The 19,620-nt window shown below is 36.1% G+C and overlaps 1 protein-coding gene across 1 annotated transcript in view; it reads left to right on the plus strand.

Moving 5' to 3' along the window:
- The window catches only part of PTPRQ (protein tyrosine phosphatase receptor type Q), a 93,810-nt gene that overhangs the window by 62,892 nt on the left and 11,298 nt on the right, over positions 1-19,620 (plus strand). Inside the window, exons 31-38 of the mRNA XM_072330381.1 lie at positions 324-482; positions 1,793-2,015; positions 2,451-2,524; positions 5,065-5,164; positions 5,967-6,095; positions 11,983-12,009; positions 12,705-12,786; positions 18,979-19,069. Coding sequence (XP_072186482.1) covers positions 324-482; positions 1,793-2,015; positions 2,451-2,524; positions 5,065-5,164; positions 5,967-6,095; positions 11,983-12,009; positions 12,705-12,786; positions 18,979-19,069 — 885 coding nt within the window. The remainder of the gene's footprint in view (positions 1-323; positions 483-1,792; positions 2,016-2,450; positions 2,525-5,064; positions 5,165-5,966; positions 6,096-11,982; positions 12,010-12,704; positions 12,787-18,978; positions 19,070-19,620) is intronic.

The following is a 19,620-nucleotide window of genomic DNA, read 5'->3' on the forward strand; positions in this document are numbered from 1 at the left end:
AGTTTAGCTGCCATGAACAAACAGCTTAGCAGACTGTCACAGAGGTGTGTCTGTGTATCACATTCTTAGAAATACAATAATTGACTGAAATTTTTCTGAAAAATTAAGACTCGAACTTCTTATTGTTTTTAAGTAAAAACTGATATGCAGGGCATTTATGAGAACACACTTTTAGAGGCTTAAAACATAGTTAGGACATGAAACTGTACCTGAAAATATGCTAATTATTTCTCACCCATAACACAACTACATGCATGAACAGAATGCTTCTTGTGAAAAGAATTGAAAACAAAACTCTGTGTTATATCTTTGTTTAAAACCAGAACCACCACGGCCTAAAAAGAAACCAGCACCTGTTTATGATACCAATGGGGCATTACTTGTCACAGCAACAACAATTACAATCAGAATGCCAGTATGTTATTACAGCGATGATCACGGACCTATCAAGAAGATACAAGTTCTTGTTGTGGAAGCTGGAGGTAGAATCCTGAAAATTGATTTCAGGATTTTAAAATTTCTTTCTTTTCAGCTTGTTTGGTTTTTTCCCCCTTTTATTTCTTTTTTCTTCATCTTTTTTTTTTTTTTCTTCATCTTTTTTTTTTTTTTTTCTTCATCTTTTTTTTTTTTTTTTTTTTTTTTTTTCTTTCCTGGTGTGTAGGAAGAGATTATCAGAAACTTCATGATGTTAGGATAACTAAAAAAAATCACTTTAGCTATGGCAAAAGTATTATGAGCAAAATATCTTCCACAATACCTGTGGGCTGGATTTTGAGAACGCTTGCCAATGAAGAATCATCCACACTGCTTGATGTCACCCATGTTATTCTAGATCTACTGTCATTATATTTTCTTTATCCATTTCATTGAATAAGTACATACATTTGGCTTTTGTGAAAACCGTATAAATATGAAAGGTTTTTCTTTTTCTTGCAAGTTTTTCTTCTGTTGCTATCAGTGTTGCCTGTCAAAGAATGCAGTTGTGTGGTGGTTGATATTTCTATTTCATAACGGGGGCAGAGGGATTTATATAAATCCCTTCTGTAGACTGTGGGTTAGAATGTGTATTCCCTTGTATGGCCTGATGAACAGTTACTCATGTGAACAGTCTCGTGATACTCTTGAATAATTGCCTACCAATGTGTGTGGGAGTTTCATGATTGGACATCATATGGTCAGGCTTACTTTACCTAAGAAGAACAAATTCCAGGTATTTAAATCCCTTGTTTTGCCTGCCTTAAAAGCATGACAGTAAAACGTTCACATTAAGTGCTACAGTTACTTTTCCAGAATGATGATTTTTAACACTAGCCTGAGAGACATTTAATTCATAATTATTGCTGTGAAGATTGTCTTGAACTGATAAATATGCAAATAACATGTTAAGCAACATTTTGAAGATTTTTCTCCTATCCAAGTTTCCTTATTAGTTATTTCATTTATGAAACAGACTCTACTGTACTTAAACACTTTTTCTTTCTTTGCTAGTCAGGCCCAGTCTCAGTGTCAAATGTCTCGTATACAAGTTATATCTTCTACAGACATTGCCTGTATATGAGACTGCCCCTGAAATTTACTAGCTGACTTACTTTAAAATAGCAAAATATAGTTTGCGTGGGTAAAAAGAATATTTGGGTTGAAGTACAAACATGATGATAATTTTAGTTGTATAAATGTCACTGATAGCTTACTAAGCTCTTAAAAATAACCTATTTAAATTCTTTAGTAAAGAAGTTTAGATTAACTTCCAGTTAGAATATGAATTATTTCTCATCTCTTTTCTTGGTAATAGCTCAGCATGATGGAAACGTTACTAAGTGGCACGATGCATACTTCAACAGACCAAGGCCATATTTTACAAATGAAGGCTTTCCAAACCCACCATGTGTAGAAGGAAAAGAAGATCTGAGTGGTAAAGAAGAAATATATGTTATAGGTGCTGATACGTCATGTCTGATACCAGGCAGTCAAGACAAAATATGTAATGGCCCACTGAAACCAAGAAAGCAGTACCTGTAAGTACACTTGTCTCTAGATTTATCCAAGAGGAAGATTTAAGTGAAACATACATTTATACAAACATACAAAACATACAGTTCAATTATGAAACAGTAGAGCTTGAAATGATAGTGTGACTCTTACCTTTATATTATTTGTCTGAAGAGTAAGTGTGAAAGACAGTTATAAAAAGAACATTTTGGGTAACAAAAGATGGATATTGAGTTCCTGAATTAAGATAACTAGCCTACTTCCTATAATTTGATTATATGCTTTACACATTGACACTAAGTGATTCACATGTGTCATGATGTCACTGTTGGTGGAAGATAAGGATATCAGAGTATATCATACAAAAACTTTAAAACAGTGTTTAGTTTCTAAATTAAACACTTTTTAAGGAAAGAAGCACAGATTTTAATTTAATTAGCTTTCTTTGTTTCATTTTACAGATTCAAGTTCAGAGCAACTAATGTTAAAGGACAGTTTACAGATTCTGACTATTCTGACCCTGTCAAAACGTTAGGTAAGGAAAAGTGTCACTTATTTCTTTTGTTTCCAAAGAATCAGATAATTCTATGCTCCCTTTTAGTAGACTGGATTACCTGTAATAAATTATGTTTATTTTTGTTAGAGCTAGCTTAACCAGAATGGTTGTTGCCTGGTGAGAAAATGCATTCATTCCCTTGTATGTCCTTTTCAGGATGCTAAGAGGCCTTAACTCAGTCTCGACTGTTAAATGAAAAGGAAATATAAACAAAGTTATTTAGTAGAGATTTATTCATGACAGTGAAAATACCATTTTGCCGGAATAGCTCATCTTGATTGGGTGAATTCTCAGAAGCTATATTGTTTTTGCCATTTCTCTCTCTGTTGCACATATTGGTACAGCTATTCCAGTGAGCCTGGTGTAGGAAACCTCTCAGCCACTGATCATTCCTCTACTGGTAGCTCATTTGAGGACATGATCCTGGAGCTCTTCATTTTTCAGATGCAGACAAAGTTCTGTATTAATTTATAACTTGATTTTATCTAATAGAAGCCATCTAGTTTTGATTTCACTGGCCAATAAGGCAGTTGTTGTGGAGTCTCAAATCCAGCTTAAACTCTTCCAAGACAATGTTGTTCAGCCACCGAAAATGGGAATGAAAATTCTCTTAGCAGATTGCGGTAAGATCTGTGAGTTCTTTTAATACATTGGAAAGCCAAAACTTACTTAGCTAAGTGTTAGCCCTGGCTTTCTGAAAAGGGTCCCAAGACAACTGGATTAGTACCCAGTAGAATTTTAGTGGGCATATATTTTTCATTTGGCATTTATCTTCTGTGATATGAGCTCCCTTATACATCTGATCTGTGTTAGAAAATTGTTACATGATCTGATCTTGAAGAAGTGCTAATTCACTACCTGAATATTCTAAAAGGATCTGGCACTGTTTCTCCAGCCCTGAATGTTTTGGAAAATACAACACAAAAGCTGTTTCATTAGCCAATGAAGTTCCAAGCCAATGAAGCAAATAGCTTGACAAGAGAGGGAAAGACTTTATGTCTGATCAGAAAAAACAAGTCTGCTGGAAATGAGTATGAATGTATCCAGGCAGATACACATTCCTGGTCACCCTTCTAACAGGAAACTGAAATCATCGTGACAAAAAGAGAAGTTATGCTTTAGTGTCAGGCAGATATATTATAATTCACACACTTCATTACTTTTACTGAAAACTTGTGATACTGTATCCTGTGGTATAAATCATAAAGAAGCAAGTTTTATTTGTATAAAATGTAATAGGATAAAATGTAATGGGATAAAAAAAAAATAGCTCCAATAAATTTCCCAAATGTCTATGGCTCCTAATACCTGTATACCAGAGCCTTCCGTGCTGTTTAACATTCAGTACTGTTTTTAAAATGGATACTGCAGCAGACTCGTATCTGTCCTTAACTTCTACATTTCAAAGCATATCCAGCAAAACTTAAGTGGAATAGGCAATTAAAATTTCCTTCTACTCTTTCTTACAAAGTTGCTGTGAAATCAATACTGCAGTTGATTCAATGCCTTGAAGACACAGCACCAGCCTAGCTATTACCAACGCCAGCACTTCCATTACTGCAAGTTAAGTACATAAGGGAAGTTAAATTTTTTCAGATTTGTCTTCTCTTGAGAATTTGAGGAATCTTCACTGGTGTTTCTTATAGAACGTGCTTTCCTAAGAACTTCAGACTTGCTCTAGAGCCATAATCCAGAAAGCAAGCTGGTAAGATCAGGGGCTGTTAGTTATCTCTGTGCAAATGACTTCTATTCCACTTGTAACAACAGTATCCCTTCAGAAGAAATTTATGCAGCCTGCAATCAGAAATACAGTTTCATTTTGAATCAATGATCATATTTTGCAGTAATCACTGAAATTTGTGTTTTGCCAACGTGACATTTTGGTTTTAATAGATAAAACCATAACTTGAATTTTTGCTTAATTATTTATGACAACTTTCCATATTATTATTGTTATTATTTTCCTAAGTCTATTGATCTTATTATCTTATTGGTCTTTGGTCTGGAAACCAGAAATGTAACCTCGTGTCTATGCAATTTACTACTGCATGGCAAATATGATTGAAGCAGAAAAAATATGGAGCTTTATGAGACAGATCTCTGTGGCAGAGATCATTTTCCACTTTTGGACCTTGATCATTCCTAGCTGTCAGAACAGTGTGTCTGTGCTTGGTTGCACTGAGCATAAAGCAGGAGCTCAGCTCAGGCTAGTGTCAGTCATGTGCCAAATGATGTTAGTGCAGTGTAGACCTACCTTAACTTGCTCAGCAGGTAAACCTGAAAAGCAGCAGTGGATGCTTACACATACAGTGTACCTATAAAATAGACCAGCAATGCTTAGGGACCATAAAATAAGTTGCTCTTGTTTTTCTCATGTTTTTCTTTTTTGAGCAGCTCTGCAACTGACACAAAGCAGATGTAGTTGTTTTGAGAGGAAATCTTCTCTACCTGATTCTCTCCTGTTAGAAATGTAAAAACAATGCATCTATTAAATATTAGATTTCCTTTTTATGTTGCAGGTGAAGGGCGGTCAGGAAGATCTGTGGAAGTTATCCTTGCAGTTACTTTGTGTATACTTTCAGTTGTTCTTCTGGTGGCTGCAGTCTATGCTTTTGCAAGGTGAGATTTATTGTTTGTAAACACTCAGTACTGTCTTAGTGAAAAGTTGAAATGATCCTTTCAATTGAATTAATCCATCATCTCAAAATGTATTGCATTTTCTGTTTTGTTTTTGTTTGTTTTTGTTTTTTTTTTCTTTTATTTCAAAATCTGGGGAGGGATTCATTATCTCTATAGATGAAGGAGAACAACCTTCTCCAAAGGGTAAATCAGAGCAGAAGCCCATCTTACTCTTTTAGTGTCACTTCTCCATTGAAATGAGGAATGAGGAAACAGATCAGAATGTAAGCTGAGTAAAGTTTCTATGATGGCTAACACTATTTACTGTCAGCTCTGTTGAGAATCAGTCAACTTGATATGAAGTAAATACTGTAAACACTGTTTTCTATCTTACTAATAAAATTGAGAATTAAACACTTTAAAGTCTCAGGTGTGAAAGAGATGCCAACCTCTGATCTGAATTGTGAACAAATGCCCAAGTAAAGAAGCAGCCTGGGTACTACATAAATTATGTTAGCTTTCTTGTTTCCCATGAGCTCTGCTCCTCCTCAACTGCACCATTCAGATACTGCAGAATAATTTATGTTAGAAAACTGAAAGATTAAGCAAGCTAGATTTTTTCCACATAAGTTTTAGACAATACAACTGCTGATTTGACTAAATTGGAAGTAAGAGCGGAATAAAGGCAAGGAAGGATTTCTGGCAGCCATTTCAAAGTTTGAGCCAGTCTTGTCAATATGTTGGTATAGATTTTCCCTCAAATCATTTGCATGTTTATTTTTTGTTATTATTTTCTGTTTAGAATTAGGCAAAAGCAAAAAGAGGGAGGGACGTACTCCCCACGAGATGCTGAAATTATTGACACTAAGTTCAAACTGGATCAGTTGATTACAGTGGCAGACCTGGAGCTGAAGGATGAGAGATTTACACGGTAAGCATGCTCTCTAGGAAAAACAGTAGTTAGTCCAAAGGGGCTGTAGCCATGACCCCTTTCTGACCTTTGCTTGTTTGGAAGTGTTTGTGGTGTTCTTATTTACACAGGTCACTGAGATCCTTTTTCAAAGAATGACCTCCATCCTCAAGACACTTCTCACTAGCTTTTAGAAAATCACTTAATCTTCAGCTCTTTTTACAACAAGATAAAGATCTAAGTGCAAATCACTGTTTAATTATGTTGGGGGAAATTTAAAAAAAAAAAAAAATTAAAAAAAAAGAGAGAGAGAGAGAGAAAAGGACTATATATTTTTAAACATACGGAATTTCTGAGTATTTTTAATGTCCCAGTGTTTTGTATAGATTACAAGTCTTAGTAAGCATTTTGAAACAGAAAAACCCCTCAGAAGTCCTAGTTAGCTAATTCAAGATCAAATCTGTCATTGTTTAATTGCTATTTAGAAAATCTCTTTTCGTAGTGTTTTGAGTAGCATCTGGATTTCTGTGGTATTCAGCATACAGGCTATGCAGCAAGTCCAGGCTACTAATATTTTCTGTTCAACAGAGAATCTTGTCATGCTTATGTATGAGAAGAAAGCAGCTCTTTTTGACTGTCAGAAATATGGATATTATTTACCACTTAAATATCACAATGATCCTCAACAATCGATAACATCCAACTGAGTGAGAAATGTTTGGTGAACATTCTTTACCTACCTGTATTTTCCCTGCTGTGTCACAAATGAAACACTGTGGTAGGCAGCCTCCTTAAAGATGAGAAGCCTAAAACAGTCTTGCCCTAGCAGTCAGGCATCCTACTGTTGCAGACTAGGAATAGCTGGAAGATGAAAGGTTGTAGCTGTTGACCTGTTCTGTTTGACTGTGTACATGTCTATGTGTGTGGTACAGAGTAGGATGATTGCATGAACGAACCTGTTCAAAATAGTGCACACAGGCATGGCTGGTTGAAACAGATGAGAAAACATACTATGAATTGTCTGGAAATCATCAGCGTAATGGATGTGGTATGTTCTGTGCAGGGCAGATGTCATTCAGATAGCATTGTTTGTACCTGCTAATGAGAGTAGACTGCATTCTCTAGAGACAGAAATATTATCAGTGCAGCATATCAACTGTAACTTGTATAAATGATCCTCAAAATGGCAACTGTTTCCAAGCTGTTAGTTGAACAAGTATAATACTAATTTTGTTTATATACTAAAGTGTTGATGGGTTTTACTTCCAGATACTCTTCATTTTTCTTTAGACGCAAGGAGATATTTGTCATCCAGTAAGTTATTGTATTATTGAAGCAACACGGTGTGTTTTCCATTCTGTTCTCTTAACCTGTGTGCTACCATACTGTATTGAATGATACCGTTAATCAAAAGAAATATCAATCTTTGCAGCTATAGTAATGAAAGACAGTGATATTTGTCATTATGATATCCTGTTTATTTTTAGTCCCTAGTGTTAATGAGCCACATCTATTTTGAAATAAATCAGGGCAATCTTTACATTCAAATACAAATTATTTTAGTATTAGCACTGGCATATACAATTTATCCTTGATACAAACATAATGCAAATGTGGTAGAAGCAATATAGCTTCTTTTCTCTGGTAGTTAAGGTATGTATTTAAAAGAAGATTGTTTTTCTCTCAACTGCAGTTTTCACTCTCTTATACTGGAGAAGTTTTCTAATCATGTGATTACAATCACAGCAGCATATCTATGTGACCAAATCATTTATCAGTTTGAGGAGTGCCTCTGTGCCACTTTTCAGTCTAAATTACCTGAAGTTTGGATTTGTACAGTCTCAAACTCTACGGGGTTATTGCAAACTATAATATTTCACACTTCAATATGTGATTTATGCACGGCAAGGCCTTTACTGTACAGTGCTTCAGCAGTTCAGTTACATCAAACTTTATTGTAATAAGTCAGTTTCAAATTTTGCTTCAGAGTTTGTTACTTCATTCAATCTCTTTTCTACTCTTTCTTCCACACCAAAGGTCTAAACCAAAGATACTGCTCATAGGCTATTCTATAAGCCACAGGATGCAGCTCTTAAATTCTGAATTACTGTTCTTCAAACAGTTGCTCTGCTTGAGCTACAGTAGGCATCTTGCCCAGGCCCGTTTTTGAACACTGACAAATTGTGGATGTTTGTAATACAGGTATTAACTTCCCAGGACAATATTCATATCATCTTTTCAACTAGCAGTCTGAAAATGTACTGTATTACATGTAGTCATGAGGGGATGGGATATCCTTTATCTGCTCAAAACTTTTCAGTTAATTAGGGAAGTTTTCAATACTTAAAGAATGTTTCTGTGTGTGTAAGATTCTGTTCTTTTAGATTTTAGTTCTCTCTCTTAGTCTGTCTTTCACATAGATAAATCCTTCCCAGTAGTGATGAGTTATTTCAAGAAGCTGGCAGAAGCAAACAATATGCACCAGGGAGGCTTACTGCAAAACCCAGTGTCTAAACTGTTTTTGCTATGTGTTTTCAGACTTCCACAGTACACCTCTAAAGAATTTTTGTACCTGTCACATTCAGAAAATAATCACATAGAATTCGCTCACAGTTTCAGTTCATGTGTTCTTTGTCATTCTCGTGATGTGTGGTTAAAGCAGTTTCGTGTCAGCATGATAAATTATTCTATTACATGCTGATGTCTGCAACATAACTTTCTTAAAGTTCCCATGCACTTTGAATGGAACTGTGCATTACTACATATGTATGAGCACATCCTGGCTATGTTTAGGCAGTTATCTCAGCTGTTTGAAAAGATTGCTGCATTGTAGAATGTCAGCTTCAATTCATGGCATCTTGTAAGTTTATAAGGAAAACACAGATGGACAGATTTATCTTTCAGGCTGGCTTGTTTGTATTATTTTTTTTACTCTACTAAGTCACCTGACATCTAGTTTTAATTGTCCAAGTGTATTTTCTACTCTGAAGAGGTGATTCGGAGTTTTTGTAGAAACCTTAGATGATAAAAGAGCAGCATAAACTTTTTATGTACCTATGAATCATCCCGTTCAGGGCTCTTTTGAAGGAGATGGTTTGGGTACTAAGTGTTTTGTCATTCCTCAGCTAGTACAATATACATCATGTCAAATCAGTAAAGGCATGAACTTATGGCTGACTGATCGTTCACAGAATCAAGACATTGCAGCCTGTTCCACGAGAACATACATTGTCTCTTCAAACATTTTCTGATATTTATTGAGGTTCTCTCAACCTTTGTGATATTCTGATCATCGGGAAAAAATAAAAATAAAAAAAAGCCTTACAAATTTTCATTGTCTGAAAATGACCAATAGTGGCTGATATATGCCATCTTTCAGCAAGTCTTTGATGGGAAATTCAGTAATCATATGTAGCTTCAGAGTGCCTTCAGGGAATTATGTTTCACTGAGTACAGAGGAAAATGAGATCCAGTTCTTTGTGAACACAAAATACTGACTTTGGATATTTGGGAAATGCATTGATCTCAGTGATCATGGAGATTATATGAGACAGGCAATAACAACAACAACAACAAAATCCAACTCTTCTTCAAAGCATATATGTAGCCCATCTAGGCTGGATTAAACACCAAATCATTAAGTGAACTAAATATTTATATACTTGGGTCCTCTCTTTTTGTATCTTGTCCATAATTTTTACCAGTCCATTTTTCAAAGAAGATACTTATCTTTTGTGAGTGGATTCTTTCAACAAATTTTCAGGGCCCACCAGACCTGGCTAGAGACAAGTAACTCTTCCCTGCTGGAGGAAGAGTTGTGGGAGAGAGCTTCTCTGGCACCCCATTTTCACAGTGGTTTCTGCAGCAGGGATAAAGCCATAGATGTCCCTGCTTCTTAAAATCTTTCCATGAGAAGTTTTACCCTGTGGTGAATACATGTAAGACAGCTTGTCAAGCAGATGGGCACAGATTTAGAAGAAATATTTCTTAATTGCAGACACTGTAAGGCTTGCAAATAAATATTTTTATAGAAAAGGACTGTGTTTACAATTCTTTCCTGGTCTCCTCTTTCCTGTATTTTTTGTATTCAGTAAGTGTCTGTCTTCAAAGTAGCACATCTGCACGTACATTGCTTTCTCCAGACCAGCATGTTTCTTCTTTCTTTGAGTGGAGACAGGCATGGCTCCTGACTTAACTTTTCCTTCAACAAATTTCCCTTTAGTAATCAGCTATCACTCATAAGCTTCCTGAGCTTTGTATCCCAGGAGAACAAGGTTTATGACTGTGTGTCCTGGTACAATGGAAGAAATGACCATGTGTTCTCTTTCCTGAGGCCTCTAACATTCAGGAAGGGTTAAGCTCAATATTGCTTTCAATTAACTTGCTAAAAATTAGTTCGTCTGTTGTTGCTAGGAAGTGTCAGTGGTGCTTATGAGTTAAGCCTTTTGCCCACTTGCTCATTTCTGTTGTTTTCCATTTGGACAAAGTTTTAATTCCCTGTGGATTTCAAATGATTGACCCAGAAAGAAAGCTGAGTCTGTGTGACAATAGGGTCTTCAGTTACCACTGCCAACACAAATAAATGGCTTCTTTCTAGCTCTATCATAAGTAATCTGAGTGGGATTCAGATTTTTGATAGACTTCAAAAAAAATCCCACACATGAAACAATACACCGTTTTAAAAGAAAATCAGATTTAAGGCAGTAAAGCATTCTTTATCTTAGAGAATGTTTTCCTTCCCTGCTTTCAAAGTCGGACAAATGGGAATCTGGAATTGTCCAGATGACATAGTTCTCATCAAGATCTGGTGATATCAAAATTTTTATGCTTTATATACCAAAATAATAATAACAATAAAGGAACTGTGGAGAATGAGATTACAGGTAGATGAGTATTTTTCATTGATGAAATAATGTAAGATTATTACTATATGTTTCATCTCAAGAGACCTGTAAAAAATGTTGGTTTTGGATCCTGAGGATGCTGAAGCTGAGCATTGCCATCTCCTTTAAATCTGTACTTGGGATACAAACTTTATTCCTTCTGAAGATTCTTATCCGAAAAAGCCAACATCTTTGCTACAGTCTTATTTTCTGATCTGCCAAGCCACTGCAGTGTGCACTTACTACCAATGGAAGTGTGAGAATTCAGTTATCCTTACAACCAAGTTCTTTGCTTAAATATTCAAAGGCAAATGTCAAAGTGCAGGTGCCTTACTTCTTTAAAATTGTTCAGTGCTTCCTAAAGTTAGTATATGACTACACCTATAAAACTATCATCTGTTAGTAATATTACAAAATGAAAAGACAGTACCATACATAGCCCTGTTTAATTAATTCTCTGTGCTTTTTCAGTGCTTTACTTCTCTGCTTTGAGTGAGAGTAAAGGAGGGAAGTACTGAGTATGATTGTGTGCTTGTCTCTTTGTGTTCTTTGCTGTTGGATCTAGGTACCTTCAGCACTGAAGCACTGTATTCAGGTTGCTTATTTTGATGTAATTTTTATTATCTAATGACCAAACTGCAATGCAGGAAGCCACTATTTGCTGTCAGTTTGAGAGAAGGAATCATATGACTCTTACACTTGTACTGGTCCTCAGAAGAATGGCATTGAGCACATGATGTAAAATGAAGTCTGTCAATGCATATGAAGTGGTATGCTAGATGTATGGATTTCCCAGGCCCATATGAACCCAGAATATTGTAAAATGATCTGAACAGGGTGATAGAAACAGTAAATTCAATATTTGTCAGTACTTGAGATAAAAACTAAGCACCCAAGACATCTGACATGATTGAATCCACAAGAGAAATACACAGGGTTCTTTACTTGAATAGTTCATCTAAAACCTATAAACATGCACAATATGCCTCACACCTTGCCACATTTAACAAAAATCTCTGTTGCAGGTTACTTAGTTATAGAAAATCCATCAAGTAAGTAGATTGAAGTTTTTTGTTTAGTAGTCATTCATGAGTCTCAATGTGTGGTTCCTTCTTCTGTGTTTAATAGGAAAAAAAAAAAACCTCCAAGCTGCGTATAAATCATAAAAGCATGACTAATTGCATGGTAACTGGAGAAATGCTTTCTCTCTCTCTGGGGTGAAGCCTGCATGTCTGTGTTTTAGCTTGAGAAGTAATACAGGGATATTTAAACTCCTCGGGGTTTAAAAACCATGTCATTATGAGAATGAGGTCACTGCAATATTTTATATGTCTAAAACCTTGCAATGTATAAAATGTTTTCGGTGCGACAAAGAAGTATTATATACTTTAGAATGCAGTGGTTACTTTACAAACTTCCATTAATGTCAAAACCTTGCCTTGGAATGCTATTACCTATAAAAAACAATCCTACCCAGCAGTACTGTTACCATTTGCAACTGAAAGATTTGGTGAGGGGAAACAATAGAAGGAAAAAAAAAAACAAAAACAAAAAAACAAAAGGTTCTATTTGCAGAAATGAAAACAGACCAAATAAGTGAGCTGTACGCAGTTTATTGTTTTCTTCATATAAATATCAGTTGCTGCTGAACTGGAATAGCTTACTATAAAGTTGCAGTAAAATAAGAATTAATTGAATGATAAAGAAACCACCTGTAGGTCTCTAATTCTTCTGTCATTCCTTTCAGGCCAATAAGCAAGAAATCCTTCCTACAACATGTTGAAGAGCTTTGTACAAACAACAACCTAAAGTTTCAGGAAGAATTTTCGGTATGTTGCTAGCAGTTGTCACAACATCGCAAGACCTTCAGTTGTTTCATGTGTCACATTTCATGTCCATTTTAAGGCTGTGAAGTGCTCTGTCCTTGATAATCAATACCCAATTACCAGGTTGATTGTTTAAAAAGTAATATTAACCTGATTTGGATTCTGCAGTCCACACTGCATCTTGATCAGAATTACTCACCAAAGTGTCATCAGTGAATGGTCTTTAGATTTCAGTCTTTGCAAGAATGCACTAGCTAAGCTTTTGCATATGTAGTGATGCATGTACAGATTAACTGAGAATTGCTTATGTTGGAGGTTTCTACATAAGTACGGGTATCATAACTTTTTTAAACAGTGTTCATTTTCCTGAATGATGACCCCGGAAACACAGCTGGCATTTATTTTGTAAGATGTTTGGGGCACAGTTATACTGCCGTGGAATTAAGAAATGTTTTCCTTTCATAGGTTTCAGAACAGTTGAAATTCTGCACACATTAGTTTTGCTTTTCCTTCCTTTACAACTAATAGGTCATATGTGTCATACTTTTGTGAATAATCTCCATGTAAACAGTCTTCATCTTTTTGTCTCAGTGTGCAAACTCAGCAAGGTTGCGTTTCCTTCTGAAAAGAGACAAGCTTACAAAATATACATCACATACATATGATGTATAAATACTTTCAAATGTAAATCTCCAGAGTTTTCACCATTTTCATGAAGTAACTTTTTTATGGCTATCAATTTTTTTTTTCTCAACAATATCTTCTCTCCCTGTTATTTCAGAATCTTTATCGTCATCATCATTTGTAACACATACAGTCATTTGCACTCACCGAAATAATTTGTCAATCTCCAGTAACTTTATTGTTTTGGATTTATAGATTTGCCATGCATTTCTTACCATTTGAATTAACAAAAAGCCAATCAACAATTGGCTTTTCTTCTGCCAGATTATAATATTTCAGTCTCTGAGGGAAAACTAACAAAAGTGTGAAAAGATTAATGGTGTTTCCTACAGCTTTTTTTGTTATGCTCCTTAGGTAAAATTGGTCTGGATTTAATAATAAAAAGCACCATAAAATTCTCTGAGCAATAAAGTAAGGAGAACTTTTTCTTCCAAGGGTGGAACTGTTATTTCACTTGAACAAGAGTGATTATAGTTATGTTATGCATGACTGAACAGATGAAAAGTTTTACTAGCAATAATATTTTCACATATTAATCACTGGAAAGCTTCCAGTATTACATTTTTAGGTGTGACCCACATTGGAGTAAGCCTTACAGTACTGCAGTGCCTTAAAACTTAAAGTAGACAAGCGTTTTATCAAATAGAAATGTATGCAATCCATTTAAAATGTCATCAAATACAAGTAGCTGAATCTTTGTATAACTATTGGCAACTTATAATCAATAGTTTTATTTGACATTTGGACTTTCATGTTATTTCTCTCTGAACTTCACCTTCCATGTTTCAGAGTGTAGTGTTGCCTTCCCAGATGGCTGGTTCAAGGGTAAGCAGAACTGCAGTGTTTGACTGCGATTATATCTAAAGTATCTGCAACATCTTATCAGATTAACAATAGGATTGACAATGCACTTGAAATGACATCAGAAATGGCAGTGCAAAGAAGCAAACAGACAATGCACACAGCAAGCAAACAGACTTCATGGCCTGGTTTGTTTTCCATCAGAAGGCAAGGCTTTAGTTTGGCATAAATGACTCAAGGCTTCTACAATGTGTGTAGGAGAGCTGAGGCTCTAAAACCATGCACCATTATATTTAAAGCACATAGCCTGGTGCTGAGCTTGCATATGAGGAACTGGGTGTGATTATATGATAATTTACTCTAAGAAACCATTAGTATATTCTCTGCCTTAAATTTGGTCTGTTTCAGAAAGCAGTCTTCCTGGACTATTCCAAGGTATATCCGAGGTAAAGTAGTCTAGAGATCATTTCCAATAGGCAGTTGATAGACAACAAGCCTCTTCTAGAGTTTTGCTAAAGTATCTCTTTTCCTTTCACTTAGTCTTGGAATCCTGGGGCATTCTTGGGCTCATCTAATTTATTGGACCTAGATGCTGTGCCTAGAGATCCCTTGGGTTCAGTCTTGGACCACACATGAACATGGCCTATGTGTAATGTGATAATTAGGAATCCAAATCTGAGAATGGATCTAGTTCCATGTCTTATCATAAAAGGTGAGATTAAAGAAATCATACAGAGCCATAGTAACTGGTGGCACCACCTGGCTAATATTCAAACTTCCAACTTTCCACAGGATTTATATATCTCTCAATATCTTTGGAAAATCACATTTTTCTAGTAACTGTCAAATTACTGAGACAGAAATATTTCTAAAACTGTTTTATGATAAAGTCTCTTCACAAATGAAAAGGTGAAATATCATTGAATGTCACTGCAAAAGTACCATGAAAGTACTTTGGTAAGCAAAGTTCATATAAATTATTTAAAAGCTTTATGAGTCCACAGAGAAATATGATTTCTGTGACAAACTGGTATTGCACCTGGGAATCCTAATAGTCTTTCCCTAGTTCTGAAAAAAAATCATAGGCTGAAATCCATACCAATGCAGAAAATTGGTATAATGCTTCTAAGCACTTATTCAGATGTGGAAGCATCATTACAAAAGCAATATACTCTGATGCCATTTTTCTTTTTTTGCTACAGAGTGCAATACAGCAGTATGACTTCTGTATTAGTTACCTAGCAAGTGAACACTCAGGGGAGTGAGGCAGATGAGGCAAGTAGTAGTTGACATAATGTGCACTTGGTACGGAATCTCAGAGCCCTTAAAATACCTGCAATCTGTTTTCCTCTTTAATGCAAATTCAAGGACAAAAATTTTATAAGAGCCTTTCAGGTTTCTGAATGAGGAATTTTGACAGCTCCATCCTTAGGAGTGTTTTACTGTTCTTATCAAATCCTGACAGAAATTCACAGAAGTCACTCTGCTCTGACAGTAGGGATCTTTCTCTAGGTTTGCTCATAGGATTGGGAATTTAGTACTGTAAGGGATTATTGAGACTAAAGGCAGGGGCAGCTCAAAGATAGAAGAAATTTGCTTTGAATATGGCAGAGGTTGATTGATTTTAAGAGGTGGTTTAGTTACTTCAAGTAAGGATATAAATTTATCTAAGCTGTGCTTTATGAGATTTTAAGACCACAATTTTCCTTTTTGGGCAAATGGGCAAAAACATAGACATTTTTCATTGGCAAGCTGAGTGCATGAATGAATGGTGAGGTGGACTGATAACTGCCTGAATGGTAGGTCTCTGATCAGTGCCACAGAGTCTAGTTGGAGGCCTGGAAATAGCAATATTACTTAGGGGTCAGTGCTATTTAACTTATTCACCAATGACTTGAGGAGCAGCTGATAGCCTGGAGTACTATGCTGCCATTCAGAAGGATCTCAACAGGCTGGAGACATGAGCAGAGTGGAACTTCTTGAAATGCAACAAAGACTCATGCAAGGTCCTGCATGTGAGGAGGAATAATTGCATGTACCATGCAGGTTAAGGGCTAATCTCCTGGAATGCAACTCTGTGGAGAAGGACGTGGGGGTCCTGGTGGACAGCTGGTTGGCCATGAGTCAGCAGTGTGCCCTTGTGGCCAAGAAGGGATCCTGGGTTGCATTAGGAGTAACATCGCTAGCAGGTTGAAATTGATGATTGTTCCTTTCTACTCAGCCCTGGTGAGGGCAGGTGTGGAGTACTCTGCAATTGTTGGCTCCTTGGTAGAAAAGGAACATGGATCTCCTGGAGCGAGTGCAGTGAAAAACTACTAAGATGATGAAGGGACTGAATCTTCTCTCATTTGAGGAACTGCTGAGGGAGTCAGACCTATTCAGCTTCAAGATGAGAAGGCTCAGGGTGATCTGATCATGGAAGTACTTGAGGGAAGATGTCGAGAGGACATGGCCAGGCTCCTCTCAGTGGTGCCTAGTGCCAAGACAGGAGGCAACAGGCACAAACTGCAACGCAGGAATTCCTATCTGAATATGAGGAAAGATTTCTTTATTAAGCAATGGGACAGGTTGCTTGGTTTCCTTCCCCAGATATACTAAAAAGCTATCTGGACACAATTCTGTGTAATGTGCTCTAGGGAACATTGTCAGAGCAGGGAGGTTGGACTAGATGATCTCCAAAAGTTCCTTCCAGTCTCAACCTTTCTGTGATTCTGTGAAAACACAGACAGAGACACTATGAAGGATGTTTGGGATCTAATCTCTTGTACATTTTCAAAGGGAAATGAGCATCTGGTTGCTCTCTGAAATTCTTTCTCTAATTCTTTCCCCATGGAAATATGTCAGGAAGAAAAGTCAGGTCTCTTGTCTGAAAGCACTCTGCTTTCATCATGGAACTTACCCTCTGTGTTTAGAAGCACTTGCAGTTATATCATTGAGGATATAATTGTAGAAGTGAAATACTCCTCATGCTTCAGGGAATAGGCTTCTTTTTCAACTAGTGAAAGAAGCAACTTTCTCATGGCATAATATTACTCATAAAACAGTTCAAGGGTTTTGATCTCACTTTTATGTCAGGCACTATCCATTGTAAGAAATAAGATAACAAGTTTTATTAATCGTTGATTTGGTTCATTCTATTTTTAAATCATTCAATTTGGATAAGGCTTATATTAACTAACTTCTTAATATCTGAAGACATTGAATAATACTGATAAATGTTTGAATTAGCAATGAAAAAAAGATCACAGAATAGAAACAATCTGCTTTTTCCATTTTTCAGTGCTTATTTATTTATTTATTTGCCAAGAGCTGCCCATTAAATTTTGTTTATAAAATACAACTTGTCTCAAGTACTTGGTGAAATAGAACTTCAAATTAATCAACATGGAATCTTGACATTTGTCCCATTAGAGAGCAATTGTTAATATAAAAAAGAGGAAGATGGATTACTTAGCACATGAGCAATATTTTGTGTAGTACACATTCAGACAGTAGATAAATCTCATTTGTATCTTAGCAAGGGAATTGAAGTGGACTTGCGAATAACATCTGTCAAACAAAAGGAAAATCTCTTAATGTAGTTAATTTAGGAATACATATTAAATAGTCTAGATTCTGACCTTTCTAGGTGTTCCTTATTCTCTCATCATCACTGTGAGATCATCACAAGTATATATGAGGTACCAAGCCTCCTATTTTATTTTGTTGGCCCACAGTGTCAGAGGCAGATGCTGGTGGTATGGCAGTAGAGGCTGAACTTTCCCAACACGATTCCATTATATTTTGTTACCATGTAACAGACAGCAGAAAAGGGGCAGTCTGACATGGAAGTGCATATGAATCAAAGGGGTGTCATTAAATTACTCCATATGAAAAAAATGGCACCCACTGACATTCACTGACACTTGCTGAATGTTTCTGGAGACCAAGCAGTGGATGTGAGCACAGTAGCTGAGAATTTGCTGTATCGCATAGTCTCATGTTCTTTGTAGTTTCAATAGAAAGGAGACATTACTTTTGGAACAACCTACATATTTCCTGTATTAACAAGTCATGAAGTTGGCCCTCCTCACCTTTATTTAGCTTTGGAAATTGGACTGATTTATGTACAGAAACACTCCCATCAAATTCCTCAGTGTGAACAATTTATTAATTTCTGCCCTTCTATAACAGAACTAATGACCACTTATGAAACTGTGATACAACAAAAAATAACTCTTCCCACCTTTTTCACAATCAGGCCTGTGAATAATAACTAATTGCCAGTTGTCTCAACTTAATTAAATCCTCATCAGTGCTCATGCTGTGGCAAAAGCTCTCCCAAGCTGCAGGAGACAGGAAGAGACATCATTCAAAAGTAAGACTGAGTCAGTAAGGCATGGTTACCATGTATGTGAGTTCATGAAGAGACAGAAAAGAAGCACAAAAGGTGATAAGCGGACTTTATCCAGACTTGCTAAGATGACTGTTCAAGTAAGCTTTAATTGTTCAACTTGACAGCATTTCTTGCAGTACTTCATCTATTGTGGCTCACATAAATAGTGTTGACGGTGAAGTGGGATGTTCAGAAATGCAACATGCTACGGAGCTAAAGAATTTTCCCTCTTACTGGAGTGGTTATTTCAGGAGAAATAACTATTAATCTTAATTCATTATATTTACTTCAGGCATAAGTCACAGGTGCATTAACAAACATTTTTTCCTTTATAGGAACTTCCTAAGTTTCTTGAAGACCTTGCTTCAACTGATGCTGATCTACCTTGGAACAGGTCTAAGAATCGCTTCCCAAACATTAAGCCATGTATGTGTGTTTAATAAGCAACTCCTCCATTTTGTTCTCTGCCTTTGGTAGTGCAGCAAATAGTTTGAATGCAGCTGTGTTTTTGTTTCATCATTATATCTGCATTATGAAATAATTTTGTGAAGTCAGTCTTTCCATTGTCTTGTTTTAAAGACAGGTTTATTTGCAAGTACCTTTCAGCTTGCTCTCGCAAGCTTTCATATGCAGGTGCAAGAAACTGTAGCCCCAGTAGTTTCTTAGCTTTGTAATTCAACCCATGTAGCAAACTCTTTAACATTCTTCCTGTTATTTCCCCTTTAGTGAGAAGTTATTTTTTTAAACATATAAAATCCACATGTTTGTGCATTCAGCTACCACAGGAGCCTGGGTTTACTTTCTTGTGGATATGTGTAAATGTGCTGCAAAGGTTTGGTAGAAGATCAGAGTGACTGTAGGATAACTTATAAGCCAAGGCTAGATTTTATCACAAGAGACAGGAGTCTGTCTCTCTGTACTCAACACTGCTTCATTTTTCAGTTAATAAGACAAGAAATGTCATTATTATTTTAAGC

This window comes from Excalfactoria chinensis, chromosome 1, assembly GCF_039878825.1.
Source record: "Excalfactoria chinensis isolate bCotChi1 chromosome 1, bCotChi1.hap2, whole genome shotgun sequence".
Lineage (NCBI taxonomy): Eukaryota > Metazoa > Chordata > Aves > Galliformes > Phasianidae > Excalfactoria > Excalfactoria chinensis.